The sequence below is a fragment of the Sminthopsis crassicaudata genome, chromosome 4 (assembly GCF_048593235.1).
Source record: "Sminthopsis crassicaudata isolate SCR6 chromosome 4, ASM4859323v1, whole genome shotgun sequence".
Taxonomy (NCBI): domain Eukaryota; kingdom Metazoa; phylum Chordata; class Mammalia; order Dasyuromorphia; family Dasyuridae; genus Sminthopsis; species Sminthopsis crassicaudata.
This window is the reverse complement of record NC_133620.1, coordinates 246290290-246302910: the sequence shown is the minus strand read 5'-3', so window position 1 is coordinate 246302910 and position 12621 is coordinate 246290290. Positions and strand designations below refer to the sequence as shown.

General features: G+C 32.7%; 1 protein-coding gene across 9 annotated transcripts in view; it reads left to right on the top strand.

Annotated features, from left to right (window-relative positions):
* Nucleotides 1-12621, top strand: part of ADGRB3 (adhesion G protein-coupled receptor B3) — a 919013-nt gene that overhangs the window by 464958 nt on the left and 441434 nt on the right. For all 9 annotated transcript variants that reach the window (XM_074310585.1, XM_074310582.1, XM_074310581.1 and 6 more), the window contains one exon: nt 10457-10606. In XM_074310585.1, the coding sequence (XP_074166686.1) occupies nt 10457-10606 (150 nt within the window). The remainder of the gene's footprint in view (nt 1-10456; nt 10607-12621) is intronic.

Sequence of the window (12621 nt, the reverse complement as noted above, 5' to 3'; positions counted from 1 at the left end):
TAGTGATATATAAAAATGCCGAGGATTTATGTGGATTTATTTTGTATCCTGCCACTTTGCTGAAATTTTGAATTGTAAATAAAATTATTAATAAAAAAAAGTAGACTCATGAGCTTTTTAGGCAGAAAAATCAGGGCATTCATCTGCACTCAGACAGAGGACTGTGGGAACAGAGTGTTGATCACAACATAGCATTTTCACTCTTTTTTTTGTTGTTGTTGTTTGCATTTTATTTTCTTTCTCATTTTTTTCCCTTTTTCATCTTTTTTTCTTGTGTAGCAAGATAATTGTATAAATATATATGCATATTTTTTTTTTACCATGTCTAACTATATTGGATTACTTGCCATCTAGAGGATGGGATGGGGCAAAGCGGGGGAAATCAAGGCTGAAATATTATCCATACATATGTTTTGAAAATAAAAAAAAAATCAGGGCATTTACAAAATACAAGGTATTTACAAGTATATATATATATATATATATATATATATATATATATATATATATATATATATATATATATATATATATATATGTCTCTTTTATGAAAAATAAAAAAGAAATTAGTGTGAATTGCTTAGAAGTCCTTACTTCATTTTCTCTATGTTCAGTGAATAAGCAAATCAAAGAAAAGTAGTAAAGGAAATCCAAATAAGCAAAGAAGCTATAACATTTAAATGAAATCCCCTTTTTGAAATTTTACAAACTTAAAAATATGAGAAAAAAGTGTTTGGGCAATTGATCTTGAACAGAGCATGGTGTTTTTATGTAGCAATTGTTTTATGTAGCACTGTAGAAATGACTATATGAATGGGGAGAGGGAAGAATAGAGGGAAGAAGCCTGCTCACCTGTTTATAGAGAATATGGGCTGAAAATGCTCTGATCACATCCAAAATGTTTCCCCAGACCCCAAGGAAACTCAAGATACTATACATCTAAGTCTAGAAATTGATGCCTGAAGAAAAAAAAAAAAAGATGAGTTGTAAATAATGTATAACTTTCTGTCCTTAACACTAATGGGGTGTTTCCCAAACTCCCAGATTATTTAAATACCTGCTCACCATAATGCATCATTAAAAAAGTAACATCCTGAATCAGAAACCTTTCAATTACATGTAACTACTCACCTGTCTGCTTCCCTAGTTTGATTAAACTCTAGGGACAGAAAATCATAGTATTTTGCCTCTTCTTTTTTGTGTGTTATTTTCAGCTGAAAGAACTGGCATGTACTAGGAAAGACCATTTTTGTTTCCATCTCTTTATATCTCCTAGAAATTCTTTAAAGTTCTCCAAAGGCTGACATTTTTCTGAAGAAAGTGATGTTGAAAAACTAGCCGTCAGCATATCCTCTTCTCTGGTATTATTTATAGTCCTTCTTTGCTATGTTGCTCTGTTTTGTAAGAAAGAATTGTTAAGAGTTGTCCCTCAGTGTCTTAAAGAGCTAGGATAGAGTAGTGAATACATTGTATGCTGGACTTAACAAAGGAGGACCCAGGGTATAGACCCTCTGATACTTTTTCTCTGTGTGAAGATAAACAAGTCATTGAATAATGGTGGCATTTATATGGCATTTTAAGGTTTGCAATGTACTTTACAAATATTATTTCATTTGATCCTCACAACACTGGGAGATTAATGTTATTATATTTCCCATTTTGCAAGTGAGAAAATTGTAACAGGTACAGGTTAAATTACTTGTCTACAATCTCAAAGCTACTAAATGTCTGAGATTGGATTTTAAAAAACTCAAAACTTTGATCTTCCTGACTTTAAGTGCAGTACTCTATTCACTGTCACTCAGTTGATTTTTCTGAGCACCCATCTCTACATTTGTAAAATGAGCATAATAATGGAATTTATTGTTAAGATCTCATTGTTAATGAGATAATATTAAATCCTGGAAAACATAAAGCATTATATATAAATGTAGGTTATTGTTGTTGTTGCTGCTGCTGTTGTTGTAAGCACATAAGCACAACAGACAGAGTACTGAATGTGGAGTCAGGAAGACCCCAGTTCAAACATGATTTTAGTTTCAGGCTCAGATTTATTGCCTGGATTACTAGAGAAAGTTACTTAACCCATGTCTGCTTTATTTTTCTCATCTGTAAAATGGATATAATGATAATACATAGCTCCTAGAGTTGTGAGGATTAAATGAGATAATATTTGTAAAGCTCTTTGCAAACCACAAAACATTATATAAATTGTTATCAAAATTATATTTGTTGCTGTTCCTATTGGTATTTTTGCCACACTTTTCACAAGAAGATAGTGGGGGAAAGTATCCTGACAGCACTTTTCCTATACTAGCAATTCTCCCCCTCCCCCACCAAAAAAAGTGAGCATTCTCTTTGCCAAAAGCAGGGAAGCTAAAAAATTCTTGACTTGCCTTAATGGTAAATTTATCCTTCAAAAACCTGAAGAACCAATGAGGGTAAACTTATTTTCACACCAACAAAAAGGCATTGGTTGATGATGCAGAAATGATAGGAACCTTGCAGGAATGAGAGCTCTATCAGAAGGTGTGATAGGTAAAACGAAATATGGGAAGAGTTTGAAATTCATCCCCAAGATATGTTGATCAGAAAATTTTATTGATTCATTCAGAGACCTAGTCAGGAACCTTATTACATGGGGACCTCAAATAAAATACTTATCTTACTTAGACCTCAGTTTGCTAGACTGTAAAATGAGAGATTCTAATTTACTAGCTCTAAACCTATGACCTTCCTATCTTATACACTTTTTTGCTTACCATAAAGCATACAGATTATATAATTGGGACAATAAACAAAAGTAGGTTTTCAATATACACATCTGGAATTAGCATCTTTGGCCTATAGAATCCCATTGTTTTGGTTCCCTGGAATGTTTTTTGTAGGCACAAGGCACTGCTTTTATTTTCTTTAATTGAATACTTATTTTATTTCTATGTCATATTGTTTGATATGTAATAACAATAGCAAGCATTTATGTAGTGATTTAAGATTTGCAAAAAATGGTTTTATCTATCTATATATCTATTTATCTATAACTAGAGTTAACATTTATATGTTGCTTTAAAGTTTACACACTACAATAATAACTAACAATTATAATAGCTGGCATTTATATAGAACTTTAAATTTGAAAAGAAATTTCCATATATTAACTCATTTGATCCTCATAACAATTCTGTGAATTAGATAATATTATCATTGAGATGAGGAAACTGAATCTCAAAGATATTAAATGATTTGCTCAGGACCACAAAGCTAATAAGTATTTAAGACAGAAGTTGAACTGAGGGTCCAACACTATCCAATACAGAGCTTCTGTGTCATTTAACTAATGCTATTGCTTCCAGTATGCCCTTCCTCTGAGTATATTTACTTTCTGTTACATAATAATAGCAATGCAGCTAGATGGCACAGTTCATAGAGAGACAGATCTGGAGACAAGAAGACTCATCTTTCTGAATTCAAATCTAACCTCAGACATCTCTGTGACCCTAGGCAAGTCATTTACCCTTGTTTGCTTTCATTTTCTCATTTACAAAATGAGCTAGGATGAAAAAGGCAAATCACTCCCCTACCTCCACTCTAATCTTTCAAGAAAACACCAAATGAGTTCAGAGAGAATTGAATGTGGTTAGAACAATTGCACATAGTGCAATTTTCTTTAAAAACATCAAAAGCATCAATGTGGAAAGTTTTTTTTTTTTGTTTTGTTTTTAAGGAGACAGAATTTCTAATAAGGTTTCATAGTCTTTAACTTTATTTTTTCTTAACTACTTTTCTTTAAATTTTCTATTATTTTAAATGAGTTATGATTTTATTTTTGTACAGCTAGATTTTGTACAGTTAGCTTTTTTATGTGGCATAAATCTTGTTGGCAGCCTGGTAAAGTTATGGAAGTCTTTTTCCCAAAAAGATTTTAAATATAAAATAAAATCCCTAGAATTTTGAAACAAGTTGTATTGAGTAAAATACAGTAACATTTTTTAAAATACTTAATGGACTCTAAATTAAGACCCTGTGAAATAGAGCCTCCTTGATGAAAAAATAAGTTACAGGAGTACACAGGGTAGATTCACTGACTTATGTAATCATACGTGTCATAATCAAAACTTAATAGCTACTATGTATCATTTAAATAGATTTATTTTAAGTTTGCATGGAATAAATGGGATATTTTATCCCACATTATCCTTATAATATTGCTTGGAGTTTCTTATTTGTCCTTCATTTTTGAAGAGGACTATGACTCCAGGAAGGGGATACGATGAATGCAAGTACATTGGGTTTAAGTGAAGGAGAGCTGTACAAAGTCACCTGCCTCACTTTTATCCTCCAGAGCCATGTTAAGAGGGAGGTACTATTATTATCCCCATTTCAGAGATGAAGAAACTCAAAGCAAAGATTAAGCAAATTGTCCAAAGTGATTCAGATTTCCCTGAGCTCAGGTCTAATGTTCTATCTACTATGCCTCCTAAATTCTTTTAACAAAGGCCTTCCTGACTCTAAAACGAGCTCTTCATATAATATACTTTTTGTTTCAAGAACATTGCATTGCACACTTTTGTTTCAAGAACATCTTTACACTAAGTGTGTGCCATTTATTTAATGCCACAAAATGGATGGTGCAATTTAAGGTACTCATGTGAATACCTTGCAAGAAGTGAACATTTCTCTGTAATTTTGATAGATATGAAAATGTAGATTCATGTCACAGTGGCACATTGATTCACCTAATCTATTGTAGCAATTGATTTTTATCTCAAATAACCTTGTATAACTAAATAATCATAAAACTCAATCCCTTTCCTCTGGTAATTTCTATCAAAAGAGAAAGAGCAAGATTGAGTGAAATGAAGAGGCCTCATCTTTGAGCTCCCTTGATGGCAAATATAAGTACAGAAGGATGGGCTCTCATATTTGAAATGTAATTCTTGTCTCTTGGACATTTAGATGTGTTTTATTTTTTTAAAGATTAAATATTTAAACTAAAGCCTAAGGAAAGAATAGGACTATTGACTAGAATGGCAAATGAAAGTCAAATATTTTATCAAGTGGTAAAATGTCATCAGTTCCACCTGTACTTTCATACTAGTACCTTTTTAGGCTTGTTTTCAGTCCTATTTTAGTTAGTTAATTGACTGTTAACTTCTGTTGCAATAACACAAGATATTTACTAAACAGCTTCACTAGGTAGGATACAAAGAAACATGATCCTTTTACTCAGGGAGTTTTATAGGGCCTATATTCATATCATATGCTTTCTATGAAAAAACAGGACAAAAAAGAATTTTTTTGGCTTTACTTACTAGGGTAATATATTAGTGAACAGCAACCAGCAGACTCAATATCTGCTTTTTGATGTCATGGGGTTTTCTTGGCTCTATTTCTCTGTTTCTGTGTCTTTCTCTTTCTCTCTCTACTTTTTTCTGTTTCTGATATTCTCTCTATCTCTCTCTATGTATCTCTTTCTACTTAATCTAATCATTCTGATTTAGTATATTTCCATGTCTCTGTCTATATCTATGTGTGTCCCTATTTATGTGTCTCTCTCAGTCTCTGTGTCTTTCTCTGCATCTTTCCTATACATCTTTGTCTATCTTTGGTCCTACTTTTGTCTCTGTCAATGTCTCTGTATGTCGCTATTTCTATTTCTGTCTCTGTGTGTCTCTCTCTGATGAACACACACACACACACACACACACACACACACACACACACACAAAAAAAAACATTGGAGGGGGGAAGTTCAATATGAGATTCTGTAAGACTATGAATAAAAATGATGATTTGATATGTCATCAATCTAGTCAATGGGATTAGTTTTCCCCCAAAGTTCATCCATGATGAATCACCTGTTTTTATTGAAGAAAATTTAGATCTGCTGTTGTAATGAAAATGTGAAATATGAAAAAAGTATATTCAGAATAAGTCTCATATCTGTGAAAATGTGCTTATTTGTTCAGTAACCTTTGAGGCTTCTTCCAAATACTGTAATTTTCTTTGAGACATTTCAATACTATTATTTTTTTGGGAAAAAGTTGCCCCATCACCAAAGCTGCAGCAATTGATTCTAATGCAACAATTATTGCTGTAGTCCAGTGATTTAATGTAGAGTGTACAAAACTCTTTATGCACATGTTCCACCATCTGAAGAAGCCACATATTTACTTCCAGATATAGTATAAGCCAAAGATTTTAGTTCATCAGACTCTCTATCTTTGGAATTTATTTAACTTTAATATTTCCCATTTCCCTAAAGATCACTTAAGCCCAGTGCAGAGGTTTTTGCTATAGAAAAGGTGGAAAGGGGTTGTCATCTTTCATGTATTTTTTTTTCTCTCTAAGCATTTCAAATTAAATGCAGAAACATCGGTTAGCCTTTTGCCCAAATATTTTTGACTAATCATATACTGTTTTAAGTAATATTTTATACTTCACATATTAATGGGCAGCCTACACTAAAGTTTTACTGTGGTGCCATATAAGGTATTGCCTCCACAAATGCATATTAAAGCCTTTTCATGATTTCACATCCTCTGAGATTTTCACCCACTTCTTTTTATAAATCTTCTGAAGAGTCATTACCCAATACACTGAAAGTCTTCCCCTCTGATACTTGTGATGTCACAAGTACCAAAACATTACTGAAATGGTTTATATTTTGACCCCCATTCTTGCTACAAGATACATTCATTTCATTTTCCAAGCAAACATTATTTTGTCTACAAAATGGTTGGCAATATAATATAGAAAATCCATGAACTTATTTAACCCCTACTATATTCAAGGCACCGTGAGGTTAAACTCACCTGGGTTCAAATCTAAGATCTGATACTTAGCACTTCTGTGACCTTGGAAAATTTGCTTCACACTACTAAGTCTCAGTTTCCTCCTATGTAAAATTAGGAGGTTGGTCTATGTGACTTCTAAGATTCCTTCTAGTTCTAAATCTAGGACCTCATGATCATAGGATAAGAGTGTGTCTCTTTGATATTTGACTGCTTACTAAAGCCTTTGCAATAGAATTATAAACAGGCAGATATATAGATAGCGTGAATACTTATAAGTGGTTATTAGGTGTCAAGCATTGGGTATACAAATAGAAAATTATCACTAGCCTGAGGGAGCTTTAAGTCTAATACAGTGATATTGCATAAAGGAGAACCAGAAAGACAAAAGTTGGTATATTGCAAAATGATATAAAAAAGTACCCAGGAAATAAGGTAGAGTTATAGATTAGGAAAGACTTTCCCATTCAATCCCCAGTGTTTCCAGGGATAGACTCCAAGGTACTGATGATAATTGTTGCTCTGGAGTTGGAAGGACCATCAGAGTCCAATCAGTCTAGTTTATAGTAGTTAGTCTATACTAGTCTAGTTATACATCTAAGAAAATCTAGGCACTAGGAGATTAATTGACTATCTTCCATAGTGGGCTATGAAGTAATTATTTGACAAAAAAGTTATCTTTATTCATTTTTGTATTTTTCCTAATTAAGAATTTGTAGCAAAAATGCCACCTTTTATGCAGGTTATAATTTAAGTATTTGTTAGTCTTTAGTAGTGTGAATATTATATCATATGAGATAAATTTATGTACTGCTATAAATATTCAAGACCATATTTTCATGAAAACTGTGAAACTGCCATTTATTTCAGTTAAGACAATATAGTTGGTTCAGAAAGTATCCTCTTCTTTTGAAATTTCTCTACTTTCCTTTGGCTAATGCATGAAAAAAAAAAGATGGAGAATACTTCATACTTCAGGGAACATCAAATTTTGCCTTGCTTTTTAAATAATTGGATAACAATAGGTGACTTTCATTTATCCTTCTCTCCCTGTAGACAATAGATATAATAAAGAAAAGAAATAAGTTCTCTTAAAGCCACTAGGATAATTGAAACTGGGACCATGGGATTTCTAGGAAGAATGAATTATTTCCACTTTCTGGGTAAAGTGATGAATTCAGCAAGTACCATGGGGCTGAGTTAGTGGATCCTAAAGTATCTTCTCTATTTCCAATAGCACTGAAGAATTTTTACTATTCTTTGACAAGTAAATTTGTTATTTTAATAATGAAATATCTATCACTAAACATTGAATAAAATATTACTGCATGCTAAATGATAGGAATATAATTAAAAAGCAAAAATAACACATTGTCCTCAATGAGCTTCCATTCTGATGATAAAGCCTTACATCTAAACACTTTTTTGCATTCAAGAACAATAATTTGTGTCCATTGTCTGTTAACCTGAGATAGCTAGTTTTCTTTTTATTAAAAATCATTTGGGATTTATATATCCCAACACTTAGAGATAGAAGTGATCTTAGATGTCCTGGGGGCCAGTTCTCTCATTTTGCCAATGAGGAAACAGGCAGTGAGGAAACAAAGCCTTGCCCAAAGTAATGTATGTAATAAGAAACAGATTTTGTATCTAAACCCAATTCCTCTCTCCAAATGAAGTGATCTTGCTATTACCTAATATTATCTCTTAATGTCAAATTACAGCCCTGGGGTAAAATGTATCCTATGCTATAAACCCCAAATAATAGAGGTATGTGATGGAAAACCTGAAAAACCTTTAAGTTCTGTTTCATTAATATTATGCTTTAATACATAACCAATTTAATTTGGAAGTAAAAGCCAATTGTCAAGTCATACATTACAGAGCTAATATTATTAACATCTTGCTTTTCCTCTTTTCTTGATTTAAATTACAATTTCCTTTAAAATTAAATCCACTTCTGAAATGCCTAATGGATTTTACTTTAATTTTTCTGTTGTATTAGCTTTTATAACTTTCCCCTACTGTCTTTCCATTTAACCCCTCTCTGGGACACTTAGAACAAAATCTTAATGGGGATCACAGTAAGGACTCATATAAAAATTAAGTGAAATGCATTATCATAACTGGAAATTGATTATAAAATACAATATTCAAGTGATCATCAGCATAATTGGCCTAAATTATTTTTTCTTACATTACCAAATAGATTATAAAAGGATTTTGATTAGGGAGGAGGATGTGGGTTCAAGTTTTGGCTTTGTCATTTACCATCTGTGTGATTTGGAGAAAATGCCTTCATTATTCTTTAGTTTCTTCAACTATAAAATGAGGAGGCTAGACCAAGCAAGCTCTAAGGTCTCTTCCATCTTTGAATCTATTGTCCTTTGATATATTAATTTTGGCAAGCCTGTCATTTTCTTCAAAGTAACCTGAATTTTCCTTGAAACTAATGGTTGCCATGGCTTTTCAGTGCCAGATTTTTATGGGAAATAAGACTGGTTTATATAATTCTTTGGCTATAAAAAGAAAGTGCTAAAATGGGTAAACAAAAGTATCACAGTGACCATCTTATAGAATTTACAAAGTAGCTAAATCTGCAACTTCATCAATTTTTTTCTGTGCCTCTGTTTTCTCATCCATAAAAAATGATTCCAATGACTACTAATCTGAAAAAGTTATTATGAGAAGCTAAACTGAAATAAAGTCTGTTCAAAGTGCTATAAGATGTTAATTAAAATTTTGTGATGGGTTCACCTATCAGATTGCTTGATTTTCCTTTTATTAATATGTATTATTGATACTTTTTGCCTTTATATTGTAGCCATAGCAAAAAAAAAAAAAAAAAATCCCCTCTACATTGAACCTTTCCTTATGACAAAGCAAAACAATTTAAGTAAAAACATTCAGCACAGTGACGACCTATGATAATCTAAATTCTATTCTGGTTTAGTAGTTTCCCACTGATAGTCTGACATTTCAAAAACAGAAGTAATATTTGAAGTTTTCAAAAAAGAATGATAATATAGGGAGAAATAGATTTGTCTTTCTTCTGTGGATAGGCTTAACAAAACCACAAATATACACACAGAGACATTCACCCTAAATCCTATCAAGTTATTTTTTCAAATAGTTGTTTTCAAGGAACTAATTTTTATTTTCTAATTATTTTTCTTAAATGCCATTGTAGTTGCCTTGGTGATATTAACATTGTTAAGACTGTACTAATCTGACCCAACAATTCTATCCTCTAGGGTAATTTGTATAGTATGTTCCAGGCTAGAAAGACTAGATCACTCACATGACTTGGCATATCACTACAAAATATAAGGATATGTGTAGGTATATGTATACATATATGTACACATTTAATATAATTTCTCTTATCTGTGCAAATACACTTTAACAAATAATTACAAGAAGATAGTACAATTTTATTTTGAAATTTTTTTTTATTCATCCTACCCTTTCTTTCCATTAAGGATAAAAATTACAGAGTCAATATAAAATTTGATTCTTAGAAGTATTCTTAAACTACAGTTCATTTTAATATTTTTGTGCCTTGAGATTTTATTTAAAAAATGTAATGATTATGTTACTCTAATGTGATTATGTTGAAATATGGCAAAAGACTCTATTGATTCTAGGATTTTTCTTTATAGTGGCTAGTATTCAGAAGCTTCCTGCAGCTTCTGTTTTAACAGACATCAATTTCCCAATGAAAGGAAGGAAAGGAATGGTCGACTGGGCAAGAAACTCAGAAGACAGGGTGGTTATTCCTAAAAATATCTTCACACCAATGTCATCAAGAGGTAAGGATAAATTAGATGAACATGTGACCAACATTTAATTTTTTTCAATGTTATTGTATTATTAGAACTAAAGTATTTTCTGATAATAAGATTAAATTCCATCTCAGAGGAGCAACCAGTCAGTTAAGTAGCATTTATTAAGCACCTGTTATATTCAAAGCATTGTGCTAAGCATTGGAAATGGTTAAAGGTAAACACTTTCTAATCTCAAGAAGTTCAAAGAGATAACTCTAAATATCTAGGAGTTATTCTAAGAGAATAGATACTAGGAGAGATAATATGTGAACAACTAAATTTATTTGTTGTATATTTACAAATAAAATATATGTTGAATAAATTAGGGATAGTTAAGGAGGACTAGGAAAAACTTCTTTCAGAAGTTAAGATGTTAGCTGAGACTTGAAGAAAACTGGGAAAAGTGGAGGGCAGAGATGAGAAGGGTGAGAGTTCCAGGCATGGAGGACCACAAGTGATAATGCTTGGAGCCAGGAGATGGAGTTTTATGAGCAAAGAGCAGAAAGCAAGCCAGTATTACTGGAATATACTGGAGTAGTATTATATAAGTGGAAAAAATAACTTTTGCTATGTTTTTTAAAAAATATTTCCTCAAATGCGCTACTAAGGTGAGAACATTTTTGTTTATTCTATATGGCTCAAAATATCTAGGGGAAAAGTTCTTGGTTACATAAAAATGAAAAGAAATAATAAAAGACCAGTACATATGATTAAACTCCTATTAAAAAAAAAAAAATGTTTTTTGTGGTACACTTGATGAAGAAACCCCAAAACTCTTAAAATCTCCTTGGACTCTGCCTCAGGAAAGGGACCCCACCCCAAGCACAGTTTCATTTTTATCTAAAAACCCATTGAATTCTATTCAAATTCTAACCCTGGCTGAAACTCAAGCAGGAAGCCAATATGGGACTCCACCCATGAGCCCCTTTCAGATTGTCCAACGCCCCCTTATTATAAAAAGAGCCAAACTAAAGTCCACTCTTTGCAGAGGTCCCAAATATGGCATCCTTATGCCGGCCATGCCAAGCCCACTGGAACTGTGGTTCTGGTGCCCTTTTATCTCTACCCTCAACTTTACTAACTAAACTTTACTTCCAAACCCCACAATAAACCTGTTTTATCAAAATAGGTTTTTGGGTCTGTAAATTCCTTTACAGAGGACTTGCACCACTAATAGACCTTATTTAATTCTGTATCCTTGTGCCAAATCCAAAGGGGTTGCAGGGGAGCTCTGTTTGACTCCCTGTACCCCGAACCTGCCACCCGACCTCAATTAAACCTAATTTCATTTAGGCACCCCTTATTTAGATCTCATCACAATTATAAGTACATTCAATTTATAGTCAGAAGAGTAGGGTTCCAACCCTAATTTTCCCCCTTCTTTCCTTATAATATTAGGCAAGTCCTTTAGCTCTAAAAGGAAGGTGCTCAAATCAATAAGTTTTAAGATATTTCTCAATCATGAATCTAGTATTCTAAGACTTGACTTAATTTTCTTTCATGCTTTTGAGGATATTACAAGGCCATGGTCCCTCCAAGGCCTTAAGATACATTAACTTTACTTTACTCCTTCCTCATTAGTTACATGACTGTGGCTTCCATTAAATCAAATGCCTTATGTCAGGAATAGAACAGTGGAAATATAGTATAAATATTGGCATATGTCTACTGTCCCTGCTTTGGTTCATATGTTAGAGAAACTAAATAGTGATTCCTCAGATCAATCAACCAGTCAGTCAAGAAACATTTATTCTATGTTAGCCATGTGTTAAGCACTATGCTAACTGATGAGATCTAGATAAGGGGTAACTAAATGAAATTAGGGTTAATTGAGATCTAGTGGCAGATTCAAGGTACAGGGAGTCAAATAGAGCTCCCTTGCAACCCCATTTGGATTTGGCACGAGGATACAGAGTTAAATGAGGTCTAGTTAATGAGGGAAAGGAAAGGGGGAACCCCATTTCTCAGCACATAGATAATTCCATGAGGCGCAGTGTTCC